At 60.5% G+C, this 25,866-nt stretch overlaps 2 protein-coding genes across 10 annotated transcripts in view; both read left to right on the top strand.

The window, feature by feature from the left end:
• TTC23 (tetratricopeptide repeat domain 23) overlaps positions 1-25,866 on the top strand; it is a 995,109-nt gene that overhangs the window by 356,987 nt on the left and 612,256 nt on the right. The gene's annotated exons all lie outside the window — the stretch shown is intronic.
• NTRK3 (neurotrophic receptor tyrosine kinase 3) overlaps positions 1-25,866 on the top strand; it is a 174,405-nt gene that overhangs the window by 11,048 nt on the left and 137,491 nt on the right. For all 9 annotated transcript variants that reach the window (XM_084869075.1, XM_084869076.1, XM_084869077.1 and 6 more), the window contains exons 3-4: positions 20,826-20,900; positions 21,551-21,622. In XM_084869075.1, the coding sequence (XP_084725201.1) occupies positions 20,826-20,900; positions 21,551-21,622 (147 nt within the window). The remainder of the gene's footprint in view (positions 1-20,825; positions 20,901-21,550; positions 21,623-25,866) is intronic.

Raw genomic sequence — 25,866 nt, forward strand, 5'->3', positions numbered from 1 at the left:
CAGCAGTGACCCCCAGTGGCCGGAATGGAGAACAGCAGTGCATGCAGACCGGGTGGTGGGGTGGGATGGCGGGGCGGTGTGGTGCTGGCGGGCTTTGCTGGGTATTGTTGGGGCACATGAGACGGAATGTGTTAGGGGATATTGGCTTCAGAGGATCTGTCAATCAAATTTTTCTCCCACGATGCTCGTGGCTAGAGATGGTTCCCTGAGGGCTTGGTGTGATTGATGGCGGCCCCCGGGATGTTTGTTGCCTGGACCAGTCGCTGAGGCCCTAACTGCAGAACACACACGTGCAAGCGACTGACTTTACTGTAGCCACCTGGTCCCGCCTCCAACAGCCAGACCCGTGGTGCGTCTTGGGATCTGCTCTCTGTGAGGGGCTCTGGCCCCTCATCTCTCAGGGGGGCCTCAGCCAAGAGGCTCAGGACCTCTGATCCTCAGTGAGTTTATCTGGGAAATGGGCTGGCTGGCTGGTTGACTGGGAGGGCTTCTCCAGCTTGGCCCCGGGTGTCAGCCTCACTGCACAGCCTTCGCTCACTGTGCTTGTTGCGTGTGGGAGTCCGTGGGAAGTGGGGATAGTGAGACCTGCCTGCAGAGCTTCCGGCCTTCCTGGCACAGACACGGCAGCCCAGAGAAGAGAGGGGCCCCTCTCGGTGGAGGTGTGGCCCCTAGGCTGCAGTTGGGGTGTCTCTGACTCCCCATCTCACGCAGCCTCTTTGTTACCCACCTGTAATGACCTGGGGAGTCCCGGCAGATGCGCTGGCTCAGGCCAGGACCGTATCAGGGCCGGCTTTGCTCCAGATGGGGTTTCTGAGTCCCTGCCACCCCCGAGTGGCAGTCATCTTAGCACATGGGGCGCCGAGACGCCACGTGGGAAATGGCATGCGGACTGGGCGGGGCAGGGCGCAGGGAGGGTGCAGAGTATTCTCTGAGGGGCTGTGAGGAGGGACAGTGGAGGGGGCAGGGCCCTTCAGCCCCGGCCGGAAGGGGAGGGTGGAAGCATGCCTGAGTTCCAGGGCAGGTGGCCTGTGGCCGGCTCTCTCCGCTCAGGGGAGGCCCTGTGTCCTCGGGGGTCGCCCGGCTCCCGTTCCTGGGGCAGGTGCTGGAGGGGAGGCCCCGTGTTTCATTTTGCAAAGGACTGTCTTCCAAGCGCGGACAGACAGCTAACGGGCCTGGTGCCTGCGGAGCGGCTTCTGGACCTGGGCTGTGGGCTCCAGGTGTCTGGCCGCCCGCCTCCCTGCCTGGCAAGGCCCGTCCGGCAGCTGAGCGTGGGGAGGACGAGCAGAGGCACTGGCTGGGCCGGGAGGAGCAGCCTGGGGCGCCAGCCGGGTGCCGGCACCGCACTGAATGCTGGGACACCAGGCCGGGAGAGGACAGGGCAGGGCTCCCTCTGGGAGCTCACAGCCATGCTGGGGTGGCGGGCCTGTGCACAGACCTACCGCCAGCCCGTCTCCAGGGAGCGGGGGCAGGATCTGTCTTATTTATTTTGTAACTTTTCTAATGAAGCTTTAAACTGGTTTCAGAGAGAGAAAGGGAGAGGGAGAGAGAAGCATCCATGATGGGAGAGAAGAGTGGATCGGCTGCCTCCTGCACGCCCCCCACTGGGGATCGAGCCCACAAGCAGCCCGGGCGTGTGCTCTGACCAGGAATCAAACCGTGACCTTCTGGTTCCCAGGTCCATGCTCAGCCCCTGGGCCAGGCCGGCCGGGCACAGGGCGGGGTTTTAGAGAATGTGCCCGGTGTGTGGTTTAAAGAGGAAGGCGTTACATGTGGAAACATGGCTTCCTGACCGTGGAGAGGGCACAGATTTTCTAGACGGAGATTCAGAAAGTCTGTGTGTGCCGGTCCGCGGCCTGCCTCAGACTGACTCCAGAGGAGCTGCTTCAGGGTGGCGGCCTGAGCCCGGAGGTTGACCCATTGCCTTGCTGTGCCCACAGGAGGCCCCGTAGCATCTGGGGGGAAGCTCTCCCGCCCCTTTCCGATGGCCCACTGCGGGGACCTGAGGCTGGGGGGTGGGCCCTGATGGGAGGGGCGCCCAGCAGCCTGGTGGGCAGTGAGCCAGGAACAGTGCTCGTTGTTCCTTCTCTGCTCCTACGTTGACTGGGCGGCGTGTGTACTGGGAACCTGCGAGGGGCTGGCCCCTCTGGAGGGGTGGGGAGCGTCAGCGAGCCAGACAGTGAGGTCTCACGAACTCTCCATCGGCTTATAGGGCGCGTGAAGTCAGGCCCCTTTCTCTTGGCCCCTGGCCCCTGCTCTTGGGAGTCTGCCTCCTGGCGGGGAGCGGGGGTAGGGCCAGGTGTGCTGGGGGGCAGCCAGCTTCCCACAGCCCCCTCCCCCCCCGCCCCCACAGTTCCTGGGAGGAGGTTCCACCCGAGGTGATGGGGGGGTAGAAGAGCTCAGGGCAGGCTCATGTCCAGCTCTCACTGCACAGGTGGGGAAACTGAGTCCAGGCCACAGTGCAAGGGCCCGGTTTGGGCTCAGACCCAGGCCGGCTCCAGCCCCCACGGCCCACGGCCACTGCAATGTGCAGGCGCCTGGGACGAGCTCACGCCACCGGGGAGAGGGAGGGACGGAACCTGGGGTGTCTGCAGGCGGGTGTGTGGCTGTTTCGATACTGGTCTGTGTAGTAACACGGCCGTATTCCGAAAACATGGTGCCGATAAAGGAAAAGCAAGTTTCAGAATGACATATTATATGTGCGGTTTAAAAAACACCATGATAAATATGATGCATTGTCCATGGACACAGATGTATAGTAAACGGATAAAATCATGGCCTGGATACAAAGCAATTTCAGGATGGCCCCGGGGAGAGAGGCGGGGGCCATGGGGAAGTAGCGCCGGGCTTTATCTGTGCTCTTTTCCTCCTCTTTTGCTGCGAGATCCCAGGTTAAGACAAAACGGAACCGCGCGCTCACGCCAGGCGATGGGGAAATAGGGCGTTCGTATGGAGCGCTTTGCTTTTCTCCACGAGAATGGAGCGCTAGCCTTAAGCAATAAAAAGACGATCACACCCTTCAGATTTGCGATCTAAAAAATAAAAACCACGTTCAGTCGTCCTGTTCGGTGGCCAGGGGCTGCCATCACAGAAAACCGCAGACGCAGAGGCCTCAACCGCAGGCGTGGGTCCCTGTCAGTTCCGGAGGCTGGAAGTCCAAGGTCAAGGTTGAGCAAGGCTGACTTGCGTCCCCCCCTCGGCTGTGGAGGGCGGTCTCCTGCCCTCCGCACCTGGGCATTCCTCTGTGTGCGTCTGTGTCCTCGTCCGAGCTTACCGAGTCGCCAGTCATGTTGGCCAGGCCTGCTGACTTCACTCTGCCTCTCACCGTGAGGACCCTGCTTCCAATACTGTCATATGTGCAGACGCTGGCGTAGGACGTCGACATGGGAGCACTTGGGGTGGGGGTGGGGGTGGAGGAGGAACAGTTTCGCTCATAGGACTCGGCAGACAAAACAATTTGCACGTCGGCTGACTTTCCGAGGGCAGACGCGCGCGGAAGTCCGTCAGAGCTCACCTTCTTTCAGCTTGAGTGCCTCCAGCAGTGGGCGCCTGGGTATACTGCTTGGCTGGCCGGTGGGCGGTGGGACTCTCTGATAGCTAACCTTGTGAAATACCCCAGGTCTTTGCCCAAGTGGTTGCACCTGCGGGCACGCCAGGCCTGGTTTGGATGGTAGGCCCCACACACAGGCCTCGGCTGTGTCACTGGCTTGCAGAGGAGGAAGCGGAGAGGCACGGGCCCTGCCACTTGCTCAAGGTCACCGTGGGAGGTGGCCGAGCTGGGCCTGGCTGACTCAAAGCCCTCAGGGTTTCCACTGTGACGATACGTCTTGCCCAGGCCGGGCTGAGCAGGCAGGAAAGCAGACCAAGGACATCCCCGGTCCCCTGGGCCCCTGTTCTCTCTGACACCGTGGCATCAGGGCAGGTGGCAGGTGGTGCTCCCAGCAGGGCCTGGGCAGGTGCTCCCTGGCCTGGGCTGGGCTGCTGTCTTCTTCATCCGCCCTGGTCATGCAGCCCCGCTCAGGGCTCTGGGCTGCGTCCCATGTGGTGTGTGCTGTGGACAGACAGACAGACAGATGAATGACAGACAGCAGCCGGGATCCACAGCTCCCCCTGCTTGCGGAGTGCTCAGACACTGTGCAGGGAGGCCCCAGACCATCGCGCCCACTTATTCCTCCACATCCTGGGGCCGTGCTGAGCACAAGGGTGCGCTGCTCAGCCTGGCCGGCCTGGACCTGCCCCCGGAGCCAGACTGGGGGTGCGGACGGGTGAAGTTTCAGGCCGGGCCTCCGGGGTTGGGGACCATTAGCGTTTTTGTGACTCACTCAACCCAGCGAAGGGAGGAAGCCGAGGGGAGACAGGGAGACTGGCTGGAGGTGGGGCTGGGCCTGTTGGGGCGGGGGGACTGGGAGGAGGAACCAGCCCAGCAGTCCACTGACAGTGAGGAAGGGGGGAGCTTAGGTTTGGGAGATGGATGGAGAGGTTTCCAGCAACATAGCACCTCTGTGGAGGGGCCAGTGGGAGAATTTGGGGGGTGGAGTGGGGTGTGCAAGGCAGTGAGGAGCAGAAGGGGTTCACGCTGCCCGGGAAGCCTGGCGGGAGGGGTGGGGGGGCAGGCCTATCAGCTGCGAGTTCTGATTGAGGCTTGAGGGCTCAGTCCTGCTGCTCTTGTCTTCCCAGTGCTGGGTCTCGGCCTGGCTGAGCCCAACACGCAGAAGAATGAGCAGGAGAATGGGGATCGAGTGTTGACAGTCAGGAGCTTGGAGGGAGCCCTGGGCCCAGGGCACAGGCGGTTGGACTGCAGTGTGTCCATCACCCTGGGCTGGAAGTCAGCCCGGTGTCCGCGGCCCACGGGGCAGGCCTGGCGCCACCTGCAGGCCCGAGGTGCAGGGTGGCAGAAAGCACCTCTGCCTCGGGAGGGCCGCCTGCTGAAATGTATCTGTTTATTCAGAGATTTAATTACATGTTAAATATTAAAGAGTAAACACCGTGTCTGGTGGGACTCAGCCTTTACCAGCCGGAGCTCTGCCCGTGGAGTCACTGTGCTTCCCCGGCCCCGAGAGCCGCGGCCCGGCTTTGTCCCCGGAGGCCCGGTTCTCCCTGGAGAAGCAGGGAAATGGGCCCAGGGGAGCGGGGAACTCAGGGAGGAGGAGCGGGGTGCAGGGGCAGGAAGGAGGGGGAGAAGGAGGGGAGGGGAGAGGTTTCTGAGGAGGCGGCGCTGTCCAGGCCAGAGCACCCCCACGCTGTAATCTGTCGTCCGTGTGTGCAGGGGGAGGGGGCCCCGGGCGTGTGGGCAGCTGACAGCAGGGGCCAGCGAGGTCTGGAGGGGTGTCCACCGTTGGGGGGTTGGCGGGTCTTGGGGTCTTCCTATGGGGATGCCTGCTTCCTGTGGTAAGGCTTGTGGGACCCAGCTTCTCACCTGCCGTCTAGGGGGCCGCAGCCCAGAGAGCAGCCGCCATGGCTCTGCCTCGCAGGAGGGAAGGCGAGGGGCAGGGCAGGGGGCAGGGCTGCCGCCCCTGCAGGCAGCTCTGTGCTGGGTGTTCGGGGACCTGTGCGGTGATACCCTCAGACGAGGTCCCGGGCGCGGGGAGATTACACGGGGTTATTTATCGGCGGGGCGCTCTGGGCTTTAATTTTTCCTTTTTGCTTATTCAGGCTTTGGCTCCAGAGGAAAATAGCCTGGGGTGGCTCCGAGATAGATTCTCTCTGCCCCATTAACTTATTCAGCGCGTTTAATGGCCCTCTCTCCCCTCAGCCTTGAAGCCATCATTAAAACGCAGAGATTTATAGAAGCAGAGACACTGAGCTTTAGTCAAACTTTTGCTCTGGGGTGGGGGAAGGGCAGGGGCGGGGGAGGTCCGGGGGGCAGCCGGGCTTGCCTTCACCTGTGCCCCCAGAGCTGTGGGGTGGCCTGGGAGCGGGTCCTAACGGCAGGACTGGGGGCCGAGCTGGGCAGGGGGTCATCAGGGGCTTGTAGTGACGCCGCCCCTGGGGTGAGTGGCCCCAGCTTCTCCCACTCTCGGGCGGGCTGTCTTGGGGTGTCTCTGAAACATGGCTGACAGGCTCTGGGGTGAGCTTGTCTTGAGTGGGTCCCTGGGGCCGTGTCTCCCACATGCCCCCGCCGCTCACCTGCCACTCAGGGTCAATTTCCCGCAAATCAGGAGTCACTTAGCAGAGGGGTCCGAGCCGGAGGCCGGTTCTCTGAGTGATGCACAGCCGGTTGCCCATATGCCCGTCGAGCAAGGGACCCATTCGCCACAGGCCACCCACGGAAGGCCTGCTGCTGGGCGCTCAGTGTACCGGTAATAATAATGCAGATCCTTTCACTAGATGGAGTGACACCTGTGTTGACATATGTGCAATTCGATATGTATGCTATTTTGTTGTATTGACAATGAGCTTCAAAACTTCCTATGTCAAATTAGCTAAAGGTGTTGACATCATAGATATTTTTTTATACGTAAAAATGTTGGATTTCATGCCAAAAAGAGAGCGTTCGCGGGAAGTTTTAGTTCGTTGCTTTATTCTGAAGAAAAGTGCTGCTGGAAGGTATTATATACTTCGGGAAGCGTATGGTAAACATGCTCCATCCCAAGATCCTTGTAAACGCCGGTTTAAACACTTTAAAAGAAATGATTTCGATGTGAAAGACAAAGAACATCCAGGTCAACCAAGAAAGTTTGAAGACCAACAATTACGAGCATTATTGGATGAAGATGCCTGTAAAACTCAGAAACAAATTGCAGAAAGATTAAACGTTGCTCAACAAACAATTTCCAACCGCTCACAATGGGAAAGATTTTAAAGGAAAAAAATGGGGGCCCCATCCACTGAACGAAAGACAAATGGAAATCCTAAAAGCCGTCATTAAATGTTGCCTCAACAGCAAGAAAGAAAGTCTTTTTTTTGCATGGAATTGTGACTGGCGATGGAAAACGGATTTATTTTGAGAATCCCAAACGCACACCATCATGGGTTGATCCAGGTCAACCCATCAACATCGACTGCAAGGCCAGATCGCTTCGGAAAGAAGACAGTGCTCTGCGTTTGGTGGGACCAGGAAGGGGCGGCGTATTATGAGCTTCTCAAATCAGGCGAAACCGTTAATACTGATCGCTACTTAGGGCCGTCTGTCTCCTGGACTGCTGGGGGCTGTGCCCTCTGCTCCCGGCAGCAGCTGGCACCTCCCAGGATCGCCTCTGAGGGTGCTCTGGGCGCCGGGGGGGGGGGCCGGGCAGCCTCTGCAGCTAGCAGAGCCACAGGAGTGGCAAACTGAGGCCTCAGGGTGGGGGAGGGCGGGGCAGGGGTGTGGGCTGTGCTGTTTTGGGGCTCACAGTCTCAGAGCTGGGTGCTGGGTCCACAGGCCCGAGGCAGGAGGCTCACCTGGAGCCAGTGTGGACCAGACCATGCGACTCATACTTGCGCCTTAGACCCGCCGTCCAGCGCTCTCTTGACGACGGGGCTGCTTCGTGGAATCGTCCTTCTTGGCCACAGCAGCCGTTGCAGGGGCCACCTGTCTGGTGTCTGGGGTTCGAGGGGAGGGGCCTGACTCGTTCTCTGTAGGGCCAGGCAGAGGGTGCACCCAGCTCCCCGCCCGGAAGCAAAGCCGCGTCTGCTTGAGCCCCTGTCGGACCCAGATTGGAGGAGACCCCGTGGGTGCAGGACTCATCGGGGTTCCTTGGGGGCTCCCCTTTGGCTCCATTTTGAGGTTCCTTCCCTGTGCATTTCCCTAGCCTCACCCTCTCCCCTGCCCGCGCCCTGTGAGAGACTCCCTCTTTCTCGTTGGCATTTACATGGGGAAAAACACACACACAAAACCCAACCCAACAAAAAAGCAACTTCACCGAACACAAAGAGAACCAAGTGGAGGTAATTACAGGGGAAAAGCGAACGGTATTAAAATAGTCCGCTTTTGGAAGCAAAGGCTGCTGCTCTGCCCCCAGGGCTAGCTCTAGCCCCTCCTGTGACCCCCCTCTCCCTGGGGGCCAGGGTGTGGGGGCTCCTGCATGCCTCTGCGGTGCCAGGATCAGTCCTCAGGGGCCTCCGAGAGAGGCGGCGACCCCTCAAGGTCATCAGCAGTGTCATCTCGGGGTGTCCCAGCTCCCGTGCAGCCCACCTGGGCCCCGCCGCGGGAGGAGGGCCGTCCCGGCCAGGCGACAGGAAGGCCGTGCAGTGGTGGGGAGCAGGTCATGCTGCCGCAGGAACTTCCCTGTTCATGTCCATCAGCTCCATGGGCTTGGCTGCTGGGAGGGTGCTCTGGGCCCTGCTGGCTCTGAGGGTGCCCCATTCTGCACCCAGGTCCACCTCTGCTACCACGTCGTCGCTCGTCCCCTGGTCCCCTGCCCGAGGGTACTGCCTGTCTCCATCCTCCACCCCGGCCCTAACTTCCTGTGTCCTCCCTCCGCCCATTAATCAGGGCAGCGCTGCTTCACATCAGCGCGGACTCGGTGCCAGCAGCTCTTGCCGGGCACGGCCCAGGCACTGCTCCCAGGGCCCCAGCGGCTGATGCTGCTCCTCTGCCTGCCTCACTGGAGGGGGATGGGCACCCGGGGCGGCTGGGTCCTTGTCCCAGGCGCGGAGAGTGAGTGGTAATGCTGCCTCCTTACACGGCGCCAGCCAGGCACCTGCCTTGCTGCCCACGCCCGTGCCCTCTGTCCCTGGTGCAGCCTCTGCCTCCAGCACGGGTGGCTGGGCAGGGCTCCGGGTGGCAGAGCGCAGTCCTGCGGGAGGGCCCAGCTGGCACGACCTCCCCTCACACCCCGCTCTCACCCTGGGCAGCATGGGCGCTGAGGCCTCCTGGGTGGCCCTCGCGCGCCGGGTGCCCCGGCCAGCTGGCTGAGGACAGTCACTCCACTGCTTCGGGAAGGTCACTGTCTGCTCTGGGGCCGTGTGCTGGGCGGGCTCCAGCTGCAGCTGCTGCCATCTGCCTTCCGCCAGGCCCCACTGCCTCCGGCCGCAGCCCTGCCCGCCACCTCCTGCCAGCCTCCGCCTCCCCGTCCTGCCCCTGCCCGCGCGGCCTGCGGGAGCTGAAGGGCGCGGTGCGAGGCAGCCCGGGGTCCCCAAGGACTCCGTGGGCCCCTCGGCGATCTTATAGCCCTCCCCGCTGCTGCCCACCTGGGGGAGGCCAGCAAGCTCGGTCCCTGCCTCGGTCCCCCGCGAAGTGGGCGTCACGGGATGTTTCATGGCAGCGTGACAGCGAGTTCTGTGCAAAGTGGCGTGTGCGTGTGCGCCGCGAACCGCACGCACAAGATGTGGTTCCCGAAGGGCAGCCTCGGGGGCCGCGGAGCTGCGTGGGTTGCGTCCTAGGCTGCCATCTGCCCGCTGTAAAACGGGCATCGTCGTGGCACCTGCCCCCGGGGCCTGTGGGTGTGAGCACCTACTGTGTGCGGCCACACGGGGGCTGTGGAGATGCCTGTACTGTGAGAGGTGGGCACCAGGAGTCGTGCCTGTGCCTGTGTGAGGGACAGGGCCCGCCTCGCCCCCCGCCCTCCGTTCCGGCTGCCCACGTGCGGGCCGCCGGGAGCCAGCTCTCCGGCTCCGGCTCCGAGGCAGCCCGCCCGGTGCAGAGAAGGCCTTTGCGAAGCCCTGACTCAGGGTGTTATCTCTCCAGTGTCACGTAAGCCGTATTGATAAATTAATCTTATATTGTCGGGCCCAAACGGCCCTGTAATTTTTCCATTGTGCGGCCTAATCGGTCTTGACAGCTGCGGCATTAGTTTATGTTTGTTTGTAATCTGGCTGCCCAGGCTGCCGTCTCAGCCACGGAACAAGACCCCCACCCCCGCCTTCTCCCACCCCGCCTCCCCCTTCACCTCTCCCTAGGGCTGGGCTCCCGTTCCGATGTGAATGTCCGGGGCCTGGCCGGCTCCTGGGCGAGGGAGTGAGCCGGCTCCAGGATCGGCCACCTGGGCCCGGGCCTTGCCCTGGGAGGTCCCCAGCTCTTTACCTTGTGTATTTACTGTGTATTTACCTCTCAGGTTTTTCATCTTTATTGATTTTCTCTTATGAATCTGTAACGACAACAGAAGACACTTAAGATGAAATACAGGGAAGGGGAGCGGGGACGGCTGGTGCACCCGCCGCGCGCTCTGCCCCAGTGAGGCCAAGGACACGCCCCCGCGCCCAGGGTGGCTGTGGCTGCGAGCCGCGATGACAAGTGGCTTTAATTTTCCTGAGATCTTTTCATTTTCCCCAAACTTCTCACGAGGAGCCTGTGTTCCTTACAACGGGGGGAAGAGTCCCTGAGATTCATCAGCATTAAGTCCATCAGCAACAGTTGGCTCATTTGTAAAATGGAAAGGTTGGACGCGGTCCCTGGCCCTGGCCGAGCACCAGGAGGGCCTGTGAGCAGGGCCCGTCCCGAAAGCATGACCCTGGGGCCCGGGGCTGACCCGGGCCCGGGTTCCTGCAGGTCCCCCAGGCGTTCCCGGTGGCATCGAGGGCTCAGATCTTCAACTCTGCGTGATTGATTCCTACGCATGGGTCATCTTGGGTGGGAGCAGGGAGCCCAGGGCCCTGCTCTCCTCTGGCTCATTCTGCTCCAGCTGGGAGGGAGCCGGCAGCCGTGTGTGTGGCCGGGAGTAGAAATGGGTGGTCCGAGGGCCGGGTGGCCCAAGGGGTGGGTGGGCTCCGGGCCTGCCTGGAGAGGCCTCCCTGCAGCCAGCATTCCTCATCGCCCTGCAGGGCTGGGCCGCTCCCCGTCTCTGATCGCATCGCACCCTCATTCACACCCGGGCCCGCTCTCTCCGCGTCTCAGACCAGAGCCCAGAAAAGCTCAGTGCCTGCCTGGCGTCACACCGCTAGAAAGCAGCGGGGCCTGGATTGGAAGTGCCACCTGGGGCCGCTCATTGCTGGCAGTTTCTTTAAAGATATATTTGCTATTGATTCAGAGAGGAAGGGAGAGGGAGAGAGAGATGGAAACATCAGTGAGGAGAGAGTCATTGATTGGCTGACTCTTGCATGCCCCACACTGGGGGTCAAGCCTGCAACCCTGGGCATCGACCCGTAATTGAACCTTGACCTCCTGGTTCATAGGTCGACATTCAGCCATTGAGCCACACTGGCTGGGCTGATGGCATTTTTTTTTTTTTTTTTTTTTCCTCCAGCAAGTGCCATTGAGGGCTGGCCACGGGTCTCTGAGGTCCCAGTGTCCCTCTGGGTGGGACAGGCTGGGGTTTTATTTGCGGCTTTCCTGTGGCCTCTGCAGTCCCAGCTTCTCCTCCCCGCCCTGCCTCCTGGGTCAGGGGGCACACAGCACAGGTAACACAGCTGGCTGGAGAGGTTTGAGCTTGGTTTGATGCCAGTTAAATGGATGTCCAGGGCCCCTACCCTTTCCCGTTCCTTTGCTTTGATGTTGAGAAGTTGGTCTTGGCTGATGGGTGTTCGTCTGTGCCTAGGCAAGTGGCGTCCGGCCCCGGTGGGCGCTGCTGGCTCTCTTCACCCCTCCTCCGCACATGGTCTGCGGTTGTTTATGTGTTTCCATCTAGCCTGTGTCCAGGAGGCTGTCTCCTGTCATTGTTGCTAGGGCCGTTGCTAGGGCCTGCCATCCAGGCTGTGTTGTGACGACCACCTCTTCCGTGCTCCTCGTCCTTGCCGCTGGGACGGAGAAAGGCCCGGATGGGGCACCTGCTGGGCTTACACGCAGGACGGTTTAGGTGAGAATGAGGAGGCCTCGGGCACCCTCCGCTCTCAGCGTCGAGGTGAAATTGAGGCCCCTGTGCCGGGAGCAGACACAGGGCCGATGCTGGCGGGGATGTCATTGAGGTGCAGGTGCGGGGCACACAGTTACATGTGGCCTGGGGTCCACCCCCCAGGGACCCAGGTCCCGCAGCTGTGAGCCTGCCAGTAGGGAGGTGGGGGCTGGGCTGACAGCTCTGTGGTGCATCTCAGAACCCTCCTTGCGTGGCCACTGTTGTCTGCCTTGTACCCGTCAGCTTCTTAGCAGATCGGCCGTTAATCCTCGGAGCAGCGCTGTCAGCGGGATGGGCTCCGGGTCCGCAGAGGGTGCCCAGGCTCAGGTCCCGAGCTGGGGAGAGGCCGAGGCAGGGTTCAAGCCCGCGTCTGTCTCCAGCAGCGCCCGTGGCCACGGAGGCCTGTTTTCTGTGGACCCTCACCCAGGGCAGCCTTCTCCGAGAAAGCCAACCAGCCCAGCGGGTTCCGACAGCGGGTTTTGACGGTCTGCCCCGGTGCGTCTGTACATCAGCTCCTCCGCCTCCTGGCCTCTCTTCTGGAAGTCCCCAGGCCGCTTCTTTCCACCTGTCCTCCCTGGCTCAGCCTCTGGAGTTCTCTCCCAGGGGCTCCCTCCGGCCTCAGCATGGTGGGAGGCAGCTTTTGGCACTGAGTGTGTGTGTGTGTGTGTGTGTGTGTGTGAGTGAGTGTGTGTGTGTTTGTGTGTATGTTGGGGAGGGGGGTGGCTGAATAAATGACGTGCATGGCAGGCGTGAGCGTGTGCACGCAGAATGAAGAACTGAATGAGGGAGACGGGACAGCCAGGGCAGCGAGCAGCCGGGCTGGTCCCAGTCGTAACGTTGTTGGGTGGGGGCTGCGCTGGCACAGGCAGCTGTCAGCCCGCAGCTGCGCACACTCCCCCTGCCTGTCTCCCGCAAGCGGGAGGCTCTCCGAAACCAGCAGCTTGAAGAGTCAGCGTCACCCGCACGCGTGAGAGAAACCGGAGCCTGCTGCGGGAGGGAGCTGTTGGCGTGTCAGGGACACGTGGTCCGTTCCTGCTTCGGGCTGCCGCACGTGTGGTTTGTGTACTCACAGAGTAGTCAGTGTGCGGGGCCCAGCATTGTCAGCTTCGTCTTACCAAGCTGACTTGACCGAATGACAGTGAGTGTGCTCACGACCCATATTCTGAAGCCGATCAGAAAGAAGCACAAAGCCTCTCGTTTGGAGAACGCTGCGGTCTCTTGCAGAAAGAGAATGTCTCCACAACGCGACACGCGCTCTTTTATGCCAGGATCCGTGTTGCGGATGCCTTTCTGGACTTGAAGTTTATCATCTGCTTTCCCTTTTCACCTCAGCTGCCGGGAAACTCGGGCCCGGCTTAGAGCCCGACGTGGAGATTAGTTCATCTCGGGCTCCTGGGAACAGAGACTTTCTTTTAAGGAGAGTCTGATTGTTCACATGTTTACATAGATGTTCTCCCAAATCCTTTAAACATGGGTGGAACTCTGGGGTATAGACCCCCCCCCCCCCCCAAACTGCAAATAGGTGTTCAAACAGTGAGTGTTCATAGCAGCGCCGTTTAAAATAGCCAGTGGTGGAAATGACCTGGGTGTTGAGCAGCTGTTGGGTGGTTAAACAGAATGTGGTACATCTACAATGGGCTCTTACTCAGCTAAGGGCGTTCTGACACGTGCTGAAACATGGGTGATCCCTGGGCACATTGTGCTGGCCGAAGTAAGGCCACGCGTGTGATTCTGTTTACATGAAATGTCGGGATTAGGGAAAGCCACAGGGGAAGAAAGATTGGCTGAGGGGTGACGGCTTAATGTTGTGTTTTTGTTGTTGTTGTTGTTTTTTTGGGTGAGGAGAATGTTTTGGAGCTAGGAAGAAGCCGTGCTAAATGCCACCAAACGATACACTTTGAAGGTTAATTTTAAAGTGATGTGGATTTTATCTCAATACGAGGAACCATTGCATTGAAATAAAAAAATGAGTGGGATGTACAAACCCCTTAAATAAAAATGAGGCGTTGGGGTCTGCAAAAGCGCTGGCTGCCTTGGCCTCGGAAGGCGTGTCTCCCTCCTCATTCAAAGCTGCCACTCATGGGATATGGCACTGGCCCAGGTGCCCACTCTTCGTCCAAAGGCAAGTCACTGGCCACCATCTCAGGGTGAACTTCACGCCCCATTGGTGAACAAGTAACGGTACCGGCTGCTGTGAGGGCAGGCCTGGGCTTCCTCATGAACTTGACTGAGATGAACTTAGAGGGATTTCCAGATCTGGGTCTGATTCTGGGTGTTGGCAAGTCTTTACAGCGACGGCTGTCTGAGCAGCTCCCGCTCCTGCTGGGCAGTGCCCGCTGCCAGCTCCCTCCCGCCACCAGCTGTGACCCTGAGCCTCGGGCCCCGCCACCTCCCCCTTCCGTCCCTCTGGCCCCTGTGCCTCCTGCTGCTGCTGGTCTCCGGGTTGCAGTGCGGTGCCGCTTGGTTTTACAGCGATTCCGGCAGATCTCTGGGTGCCCAGCAGTTCCCTCGGTCACTTTCCTGGTTGGACTCTGGTTGGCACCCGCCAGGGACAGACAGCATGCGTGCGGATTGGCCTTGTTCTCCGCGCACACCTTTCTCCAGTCCACTGTAGGCAGCCGACCTGCCCTCAGCACCCCGGGCCCTGGCCCAGCACATGCCCTGTGCTCAGTCACAGGAAAGAGGAGGGCCCTTAGCCCTTTCCCCGGGCAGCCTGCAGGGTCGCACCCAGCCCCTGCCTGAGCGTTTCCTGCTCACCGTCTGCGCTTGCTCCCGGCGGGACCCATAAGGCTGGTCTCTGTCTCGACCGTTTTGGCCTTGGGCCTCGGAGGTTCTGTCTCTCACCTCCGTGCGGAGCCCAGGCCTGGGGCACGTGAGGGCCCTGCAGCTGGTGGCCACACTGCTCACACCGACGCTCCCCTGGCGGCACCACCTCTCAGGAGGAGTGTCATGCTGAGGAGGGGGTGGTGCCAGAGAGAGGTGGTCCTGGAGGACTCCCAGGGACAGGTCTGGGGTCTGGCCGGCCACACCTTGACAGGGAGCATGAATGAATGAATGAATCTCTTGGCATCAGAGGGCCCCTCTCGCCTGTCACCCCCCAACCAGCAGTGCAGAGCAGGTCGCCGAGCGCCGACGGCTCGGAAGCACTGACTCACTCGGGTTCTCTGAGGTTCTGCCGTAGAGCACCAGCCTCTGTCATCGCCGCCAACTATGACTTCAGAAGGCGCAGGTCGCTGGCTGGGAGAGGAGCTAAGTGCTGAGTGCGGGAGGGAGAGGAGGCAGCAGGGGGATGGGGTGGCCGGGGAGGGCGGGAGGAGCCCAGCAAGGCTGCTGAGAGTCAGGAGGTGGTGAGAGCAGCAACCGCCTCCCCGTTGGAGACTGGAATTACAGAGGGCCTGGGGGGCAGGACGGGAAACCAAGAGGGGCTCACGCAGCAGGCGGGAACGCTCTCGGAGGTGTTTGGGGTGCTAGTGCCTGCACCTGGACCTACTTCAATGCAAAGAGATTTGCAAATTCCCCTCACAGCGCCCAAGGCGTCCCGGGGCTGGGATGGCGAGGGCTAATGCCACTGTGCCCTCCTTCAGGCCTCCCATGCGAGCCCAGTGCTGAGTCTCTGATGGACCCGCCTCACTCCCTGCAGCTCCCAGCCCTGCCCGCCTGCCGTCCTCCTCCATCCGGGGCCTCTTCTCTGTGGCTTGTCACGTCCCGCCTGCTGTGCAGGGAGCACCAGCACCACCGGTGCGATCTTGTCTCTCTGATTGCTACCTTGACGAATCGCTCTGACACCCTCAGGTTCCAAGGATAATTATTCCTGCAAAGTCAAAGACTACCCCCCCCCCCCATGACCTGGAATGACCCTCCAACAGTGACCTTGGAGCGACTGTCCCGCATTAACGAGAGGCAGAGTGGCAGTGAGGACATCTGCCCGTTTAATAGGGGAAAATATTGCCTCCGTGAGGCTTTACGCAACGCACTTGAGCTTAATGCTCACTTAGCAGCTTGCCTCTGGAACTTCCATGTTGAGTGAATTACGTGCTCCGGGCTGGTAGTGATTAAAGAAGTGATAAGTGCTTTGTAATTCAGTAAAGGGTGGCCTGGCCATTTCATATTTTCCTAAGGAAATTGGCCACCCGAAGGCCGGCACTCCGGGGACCCGGGGGCTAGCTGATCCCAGGCACGGAGCTTGCAATCCTGGATCCCTGTCAGGCCAGCTGCTCTGGCCGGGGCCAGACTCCTTGTGCCCAGACGGTCCCCTCCGAGGCCACTGGGGAGACAGGGTCCCTCCCGCCTCAGGCTGCTCTGCTCCTCATCAAAGCCCCGCTCGCTCCTGCTTCAAAGGCTGCGGCTCCTCGGAGGGGCTGGAGGTTTTACGATCCACGTGGTTCAGGCCTCATCCCTCCAACCCCATGAGCACAGTCTTTTTTTCAAAGTTGATTTCAGAGAGAGGAAGAGAGGAACATCCATGATGACAGAGAATCATTGATTGGCTGCCTCCCAACCACCCCCCACGGGGGATGGAGTCTACAATCCGGCATGAGCCCTGACTGGGAATTGAACCGAGACCTCCTGGTTCCTGGGTTGATGCTCAGCCACCTCCCTACTCCTGACACTTGAACTCTGGCCCATGGGGCATGCAAGGCCTTTGGGGGGTCCCCCCCAACGCCCCACCTCATTGCTGCGCTCTGCAGTGACTCCCTGATTGGATGTTGAACGGTGTGCCCAGCGCCACATCCCTTCTCTGATACCAAGTTCAAGGTGTCAGTGGGGCCTGGCCGGGGGGCTCTGGGCGGCTCAGTGGACCAGGGGGAGGACCATGCAGGGGGAGAGCGTGGGGCGTACTTAACCCAGGTCACTGCCCGGGTCGGAGATGAGCGAGTGGTGAACGAGACAGACGCCGTCCCTTCCCCATGCATCATCGTCCCAGCGCAGACACTGATGACAAACACATAATCAAATAACCCGATAAGGCGATTACCGATGGTTCGTAAGGCCGTGAAGGACGCAAACAGGGCTGTGGCAGGGCGCAGCTGGAGGGGAGGGCTCTCCGAGAAGGTGACCTCTGAGTGAGGGGGAGGGGTGACAAGGAGCTGGGAAAGGTGTTTCCTGGACGTTAGGGTTGGGAGCCAGCCTGGTATAAATATATATATACACACAAACACACACATACACACACACACATACACACACACAAACACACACACACATATATACACACATATATACATACACACATACACACACACACATAGACACACATATACACACACACATATACACACACATATATATACACACACACTACACACACACATATATATATACACACACAAACATACACACACACACACACACACACACATATATTTTGTTGTTGTTGTTAATCCTTCCCCGAGGGTATTTTTCCATAGATTTTTAGAGAGAGTGGAAGGGAGGAGGACAGAGAGAAATATCGATGTGAGAGAGACACATCCATTGGTTGCCTCCTGCACACACCCTGACCAGGGCCCGGGATCAAGCTTGCAACCGAGGTATGTGCCCTTGACCAGAATCGAACCCGGGACCCTTCAGTCTGCAGGCCGTGGCTCTAACCACTGAACAAAACAGGCCAGGGTGGCCGGGCCCGGAAACCAGGGGAAGGTGCTGGCAGAAGGGCCGAGGGAGCCATTCCTGCAGGACCTTTGGGCCAAGTCCCGGCGTCGGATTGTATTGTTGGAGCCAGGGGCGTGGTTTGAGGGGTTCGGGCTGGGAGAGGGCGATGGCTCTGGTGTGGGGACTCAGGGAGAGAGACAGCGGGGAGGCCAGGGAGCTGGGGACGGGTGCGCAGGTGAGAGGTGTGCTCCCTCGTGTGCCGTGTGCCCCAATCCCAGGTGAAATGCCGCTCCGGGAAGCTAGGCCTTCTGTCTGGGTGGGTTTGGAGGGTGCTCCCTGACCTTGTTCCTGTGGGGAGACGGGGCCGCTCAGCCCCACAGAGCACAGGGCTTGCACATGCCTCCCCAGCTCCTGGCGCGTGCGCTGGGCTGGATCAGGACGCCAGCTACCATCTGTCCGCTGCACGATCCGATGTTCCTTCCTGGCGCCCCGGGTCCCGGGTGAGGACGGGCTGGCGTGGTCCCGGCGTGCAGGTGCTGGGGGAGCTGTGGGCACGCGTGGGCACCCTGGAGCTGTCCCCCCAGGGGGGCTCCGGGCACCGGCTCTTGGGCGAGGGAGGGCGGGCACGGGGCTGGCGAGATCCGACATGGCTTCCCCGCCGCCCTGGTGCCTGCGCTCCGCGGGGCCGCTGCTCGGGACGGTTTGTTTACAATGCTAAACATATCAGATAATTGAAAGCTAATGCTGCTGTCTGGATCACTAGACATAATATGCCTGGATAACAAATCAATTTCCTCATCGCCCCACAAGGCTTCCAAGTCAGAGGCACAGCATGTTCCGTGTGCGTGCATGTGTGTGTGCGTGTGTGTGTGTGTGTGTGTGTGTGTGTGTGCACGTGCTCTCCATCACTGACTGGGTATTTGGGAAGTGGAATTGCAGGCTGCTTTCCCAGGTGCCAGCTCCATCCTTCTGTGCGGGTCTGCATCCCAGGGCAGGATTCGGTGAGGCGGGCGGGGCACCGCAGCTCTGACGGGCCACAGACAGCCTGGAGAGAAGGGACATCTGTCCGCAGCCTTGGTCCCCGAAGCTCAGTGTTCCGTGCCGGGCGGACAGAAGCTCATGTACCAAACCACGTGTGTGTGGAGCGCCAGCTCCCGCTGCCTCCTGCCAGGCACAGCCCCGAGGCCGGGCCCGGGGCGGCGTGTTAGCGGTGCCACTAGGGGTGTGCGGATGGGGTCACTCCCTCCCAGCAGACTTCACTCACCTGGCGCCCTCCATCAGAGAGGGGTGGGAAGCCAGGGCAAACACTATGTGTGTGTGTGTGTGGGGGGGGGCGGGATACATGTGTGTGAGGATCTCCTCGTATCCCCTTCCACCCCAGTTCAGCTTCTGTTTATTCTCACTGAACACAGAGCTCCCGCCACAGTAAGGGAACCAGCTGCTCCCTGCGCAGGTGCTGGGCACCCACCCTGGAGGGAGGGCGCGGGCACCGCCTCGGCCAGTCCTCACAGCATCTGGGCTTCCCAGGAGGAAACAGGACAGGAGGGGCTGGAGCAACTGGTCCAGCGGCTTTCAGTTCAGAGTGTGGGGGGGAGGGTCTTGTCCAGGTCAGCCCGCCCCCAGGGTGCCCACTCCTGACCTCTGTGCTCCCAGAGGCTGCAGAGCAGCGGCTGAGGCACCATGGAAGGGGGCGGGGCCCTCCAGCAGGTGCTCAGGGGGTGATGGCCCCCAGCCTGATAGCAAAGAAAGTGCCAGAACACCATTGGGCGGGGATGCAGGAGCCTCAGCTTCAGGAACTGGCTCAGGGCGGGGCCGTCTTGGGTGGGGCACACATGCGGGGGACACTGTGTCACCATTCAGCAAGCTAGTTAGGTTGCTTATGGTCACCCAGGATCATCAAGAAAATGACGCCCAACTGGCATGGTTGAGCGTCGACCTATGAACCTGGAGGTCACGGTTCAATTCGCGGTCAGGGTACATGCCTGGCTTTCGGGCTCGATCCCCAGGAGGGGGCGTGCAGGAGGCAGCCGATCAGTGATTCTCTCTCCTCATTGAGCACACGGGCTTTGCAGTTAAGGTTAGTTGTCCGGGAAGTCCGGTTACCAGGCAGCAGTGAGACGCGGCAGTGAGATCGCTGAGATCAGACAGTGAGGGCGGAGCGGGCAGAGGCAGCGCCGGGCCTGCACAGCTGGAGGCAGGCCTTCTCCTCCCTCCCGCTGACCCCTGGTCTTGCCGAGGCCCCAGGTGACCGCGGTGCCGTGCCCTTTCCTGGGCCACCCCAGCAGCTTCAGTCCCCTGGTGTTCCTGTGCGTACACTCAGCCGTCGGCCTTATGAACAACTGAAACGTATCCACATGACGTGTTTTTAATTAAAATATGGGTCACACAGTCTGCGCCATCTAATTTCTCTGCGCGTGGAGGTTGCCAATTCATTTCCATGTTGGCTCCGGACAAACCGGAGGTAGAAAACGTTGGCACGGCAGCTCGGCGGGATTTATTCTAGCGCCGGGGGACGTGGCCGTTAATATATCTCCCTGTGCCCCAGCTCCGTGGTGGGCAAACTGCAGCTCTCGAGCCACACGCGGCCCCTTGGCCCCTTGAGTGTGGCTCTTCCACAAAATACCACGGCCTGGGTGAGTCTATTTGGAAGAAGTGGCGTTAGAAGTTTAAGGTTAAAAAATGTGGCTCTCCAAAGAGATTTCAGTCGTCCTGTTGGTATATTTGGCTCTGTGGACTCATGAGTTTGCCCACCACTGGCCTAGCTCTTCTTCCCCGAGGGGTGTGAAGGGTCCACGTGTGGTTTGGGGGTGTCTGCCCCAGACCTGGGCCCCGTGAATGGACGGATGAATGAGTGCGCATCCGCGGCGGGAACACTGAGATCCGCTTGTGGGTCACGTGAGCCGATGGCCCGGCGGGTACGCTGGTGGGGGACGGGGCTGGCACAGGGCCTCCTCCTCCAGGCCTGCTTTTCATCAGACATGGAGCTAGGTCCCCACCCCGCTGGCACCAGGTCCAGTCAGCTGCCGGTGGCTGCAAGCTTCCAAGAGAAGCCTTTGGCCTCGGAGCTGGCCACCGGGCTGGCCACCTGGTCCCCGGCCCCAGCAGATGCCCGCGTGTCTGGCTGCTCAGCAGGGGCCCGAGAGAATGCGCTGCACGTGGCTCCCGGCACAGCTCGCCACCGCGGCCCCGGAACGCTTCCCGCCGGTCACTGCCCCGCGGCCTTCCTGGCTCCGGCTGCGCCTGGCGGCACATGGCGGGGCCACGGGTGGTGGGGAGGGAGGCGACGTCTGGGGAGGCGGCTGCCACTTCTCGGGCCTGGGTGTCCCGGGCGAGCTGTCACCTCCCTGCACTTCGGGGCCACTGATGGGAAAGTCGGATCCACGGAGGGTGTGTGGGCACTGCCTCTGCCTAGCCTCCTGGGGCATCTCGGGATTGAAAACCGCCTGGCAGGTGTCGGACCCACATGGGAACTGCACCCAGGTTTCTCTGGCTCTCGAGCCAGCGCCTTTCCGTGGCCCCTGCGCTGACCCGACCCCGCCTTTCCTCCCATAGACACATAGAGAACTGGCGCGGCCTGCACACGCTCAACGCCGTGGACATGGAGCTGTACACGGGCCTGCAAAAGCTGTGAGTGCGCGCCCGCCCCGGGGCCTTGGGTGCGGGGATGAGGGGGGGCTGTCCGTCTGCCTCCTGGGCCGGGGGCGGGCACTGTCTGCACTTCCGGGGGTTCCTCTGTTAGTGGAGGTGGCACCGCCCACTCAGGGAATTGGGGGGCTTGAAAGGCCAGCCCCTCCCGCTCCTGCATTGCACGGGCCTCAGAGGCATGGGGCCTACGGGACATCTCCCCTGTGGCTCAGGGGTCGAGGCAGGACCCTCTGCGGGGCTAACGGGCCCCATGGAGCATGAAGTTCCCTGGCCTCCTCCTTAGGACTGCAGTGCTGGTGGTTGAGGGGAGAGGTTTGGGGGCGGGGGAGGCCCCAAGGGGGAGCCCGGTTCTCATGCACCTGCCAGTCTAGGCAGAGGACAGCTGCCAGCACTGCCCACCCACATCCCGAACCATCCCCCGGGTCCCATGGGCGGTGAGCCCGGATATCCCTCACTTGGCACCCCCAGTGGGTATCATCGGTGCCCCGTGGTGCCCAGTGGTACCCGTGATGAAGTGAGTTCACGTCAGCGGGGCGGCTGCAGGTCCGGGCCTGCCTGGCCTCCTGCCGCCCTCAGCCCGCAGTGGATGTCCCTCTGTCCCCTGAGCTCTGTGACCCTCTCTCTCCCCGCAGGACCATCAAGAACTCAGGACTTCGGAGCATCCAGCCCAGAGCCTTTGCCAAGAACCCCCACCTGCGCTACATGTGAGTAGAGCGGGGTCCTGGCCCTGGGTGGGGCTCGCCTGAGGTGCATGCTTTGCAGCCGGAGGCATGGCCCTGGCCCGCAGGGGGCCTGGGGCCAGCTGTCCCAGGTGTTTATTTTATAGAGGATCTGAGGTTTAGTGCAAAGCAACCCAGGGGAAGCGCTTCTGACCTCCGACAAGCCTCCCTCTTCATACTGAGCCACACAAAGGCCACAGAGCCAGTGCCTGCAGCGTGCCCGGTGGAGACAGTGCAGGTGCAGGTGGGGACCACGTGTCCCTGCTAACGGAGCCACAAAGCTCCCAGCTGATGGCTGCGCTGGGAGGCGGGACTTCCTGCTGCGTGTGGAGGCGGGGCTTCCTGCTGGCAGATGTGCTGATTTTTATTTTATTTCCCCAAGAAGAGCTGGAGGTCTAGTAAAGCCTCTCAGTTTAAGCTCTGCCCATGAACCACACAAACCTGCTGTGGGCAGATGCCCCGTGGATGCCAGGGTCATGCTGCAGGAGGGTAGCCCTCAGCATGGGGCTGGTGGTGAGGGGGAGCTCTGTCCCCGCTGGGGCAGTGGCGTTCTAACATTGTGTCGCCTGCAGCTCTCAGGGGAACCGGGAGGGCTTTGGGGCTGTCACGTTTCCAGGGGCCACAGAAGAGGGAGCCGGGCTGCATCCGGGTAACGGGAGCCTCTGAAGTCGGTTGCACCGGGGTGCCTTTGACTTACCCTGAGGTCCCAGACAGTGACCCACCGTCTCTTTGGGACTGATCTGCCCTCTGCTGGGTGGCGAGTGACAGGCTGATGAGCTTTATGAGCTCCCCAGACTCTGGGGTCAGGGTGCCTGCTGGGACTCAGGACTGATGGACCTGGGAAGTCTGCCCAACCCTGGACCACGTCTACCAACACTGTTGACCTTGGGTCGTCGGCCGAGTCCTCCAGCCCCGCTCTGCAGCTGGCTCAGCCCTCCCTGGTCGGGGCGAGTTAACCCCTGGCCTGGCTCACACGCTGGCCGGGTCTCCAGTCTGGGGTTGCCTGAGTATGTTGATGAACTGCACTCACAGCAGGACATTTTCTTTCACCCGTAGAGCACCTCATGGTTCCCCCAGTGCTTTTTCTTACATGATCTCATTTAATGCCAGGAGGATCCTGGGTGGAGGACTGTGGCGCAGCCTCATTCACAGCCCCCGAGCCCTGACTTGTAAGGAGCAGAAGTACCGTAGGTTGCCAATAAATCCTCTGATTCTCTTCCCAGGAGTCATTCTGCTCTTCCTCCTGGGCCAACAGGGGAAGCATTTTCCAAACAGTTCCTAAGATATTTAGAAAATTGTGTTACCAAAGGCTGGCATCAGAAGAGAGGAGGGGAAGGCTCACGTTGGCTAGGGATCCCCTGGGCGCCCAGGACTGTGCTGGTGCTTTTGCAAAGTCAGCCTCACTCCTCACGGAGGGCCGGGTTCTGCTGTGCCCATTTCACAGATGAGAACGGCGGGGTTTGCAAGTCACCCCTGACTTCCCTCAAGGTTGAGTAGCTGTTAGCAGAACAGCCAGGACTTGGCCTCTAGGCATGTTTTGTCTCTCTCTAGTTTTCACAGTCACTCTTGTGAGTGGAGAAAGTAAGAGCCAGAGAGAGCAAGAGCAAGAGCCATTTCCCAGGGGACTTAGCGCCAGCCATCCTCAGACAGCTCTGTTGAGATAGCAGGTCTCCTTTCTTCCCTTATTCAGGTCAAACGCTGTAACCACAGTCGCACTGCAGCCTGGATATCTTTATTATAGAAGGTTTCTGAGCGTTAGCCTCTGGCCCACTTATTTCCAAGAATATGTACCGTAAGAGTCCGGCAGCCGAAATAATTCTCTCCTCCCTCGGAGTTGTGGTGCCGGGCCTCTCTCGTGTTCAGGTTCTTGTTTCCCCCGAAGACGCTCTGGGTGCCTTTTAAGCCATTTCTCTCTGTCTTGGGCAAACGTGACCTTGATCTTCAGCTGTGGGTGTGTGATGGGTGAGGAGGGGAGGGTGTCCTGATTTCGGCACCGTTAAGTCAGCGACACTGGGTGGAAGGGAGGGGAAGGGGCTGGAGTCCCAGCCCTCTGGAGACATGAAGGCGGCAGATTCCCCTCAGTTCCCCGGATGGAGACACCGTGAGACTGATTGGTTACGTGTTATACACCATTCAGCTCTTTCTCCTTGGAACACCCCATCCTGGGCCCCAGGACAGTGGTAGTGGTGACATCAGTAGGCGTTTGTGTCCCCCTGCCCCTTGCCTCTGTGCAGAGACCTCCCTCCGAGTCCCAGCGGGATTGTCCCCCGGCACACTGGTCCCCTCATGGCGTCCCCATGTGCCCTCGTCTGCTCCGTGTGGAGGACACAGCCATGGAACTCTGTGCAGCCCACAGGCAGGAGCGTGGGCTCTGAGCTGGAAAGGCCAGGGTTCAAATCCTGCGTCTTCCGCGTCCTGCTGCGCGACCTTGGGAAGCTGGTGAAGGTCATGAGTTTGAGGGGATTGCTCTGCCCTCAACTGGGACGGCCATTAGGAAGCGCTTACGACAGCCATGACTTCCTGCCCGCTCATTGGCCTCTGATTTCATAGGCACAGAGTCAGCCTCCCAAGAGCACATCCCGTCCCTGCCCCCAACCTCCCTGTGGACTCCTGGTGAACTTCCCTCCTGACACGGACAATGTCAGGCTCAGTCTGGTCCAAACACGTCTTGATTCAAGGTCACGTCCTCACTCCCACCTGTGTTCCCTCCGGGTTTCTTGTTAACCCTTCACCTGCACCCCTCCCTCCGTCTAATTCACCCGTCCCTGAGAGATGTGCCCCCTCACGCCCCTCGCCCGCATGCTGCCGTCTGGGTTTGCGTCAGCGTCCTCTCTGCTGGCTCCATGGTGACGGCTCCCGGGGGCTCCCTTCCCTCCACTTTTGTCCCTTCCATTCATCCTGGCACCGTTTCCCGAGTGACATTTTAAATACATACAGTCAGTCGTGCTACTTCGCCGCACACGGCCCTCTAATTGCTTCCTGCTTTCCTCAGGATGGAAGCCACGCCCCCTCCTTCCTGCCCTCCGCCCCGCTCCCTGCTGGGCCTGGGCCCTCTCTCAGCCCCTCAGCCCCTCGGAGCCCCGTGCTCGCAGGTGGTTGGCGCCTCCTCATCCTTCACTCCGATGCCACCTTCTGAGCAAGACCCTTTGCCCCTCCGCCCAATCTTCGTGGCGCTCTCCTCCTACTCCTGTCCCTCTTCATCCCCTCTTGTGGCTTCCTCGTCCCCCCAGCTCATATTTCTGGGGACTGGCTGCCAGCATCTCAAAGTTCCTTCATTGTGCTCTGTCTTACCCCCCCTGGAGGAGGTAAACTCCCATAAGCGGGCCTTTGTGATGGTCACCGCTCGCTCCAGCGCCCAGGAGCACGCCAGCGATGGGCTGAGTATAGGGGGGACTCTAGTCTAACGTGGTCACTCTGTGGGCGGCAGGATGGATGTCCGGGGTGGAGAGCGCCCTGACCAAAATCTCACGGGTAAGCCCAGGGCCGAGGTCTCACATTCAGCTCTTGGCACTGTTTTTTTTTTTAAATCATCATCTAAGGATATGTTTTATTGATTGTTTATAGAGAGAAAAAGGGGGAGAGAGGGAAACATCAATGTAAGAAAGAGAAATTGACCAGCCTCCCGTATACACACACCCTGCCCGGGACTCGAACCCGTTACCTTTGATGTGCAGGACAATGCTCCAGCCGACGGAGCGGCCCCGCCAGGACGGTGCTATCTTTGGACACTCCTTCCACCGTGTTGCCCTGGTGACTTCCTGGGCTCTTCCTAGCCCAGCCCCTCAGACTTCTGGGAGGGCAGGAAGGTGCAGTCCTGTTTGAAGGAAGGACATACGGGCAGGTGTCCTGTGCCTGGCATTGACATACAGCGCTGATCCTACAGCTGGACAAGAGGGACCGGCACACGGCAGCATCACTGCTGAAATGTCACATGAACATGTGCCACGGAGGCAGCTGGTCTCCTGGAGCCTTCTGCTCTCATCCCTCCACCTGCTCACCAGCCGTCAGACCTGGTGCCCGCACCGTGGCCTCTGACGGCACCCGTCAACCCCTGTGCTGGTTTTGCATCTTGAACCACACTGCCCGAGGTTACATTCTGGCTCCACCACCTCCCTGTACATCCTGGCCGAGTTCCTTAACGTATCTGCATATCTGAGCCTTAATGTCCTCCTTTGGAAAGTGGGATAATATGGTCGTTAGCCAGATGAAGATGCTAATGCCTGGGAAGC

Source organism: Pipistrellus hanaki (genome assembly GCF_964339955.1).
Source record: "Pipistrellus hanaki genome assembly, chromosome: 21".
Taxonomy (NCBI): Eukaryota; Metazoa; Chordata; class Mammalia; order Chiroptera; family Vespertilionidae; genus Pipistrellus; species Pipistrellus hanaki.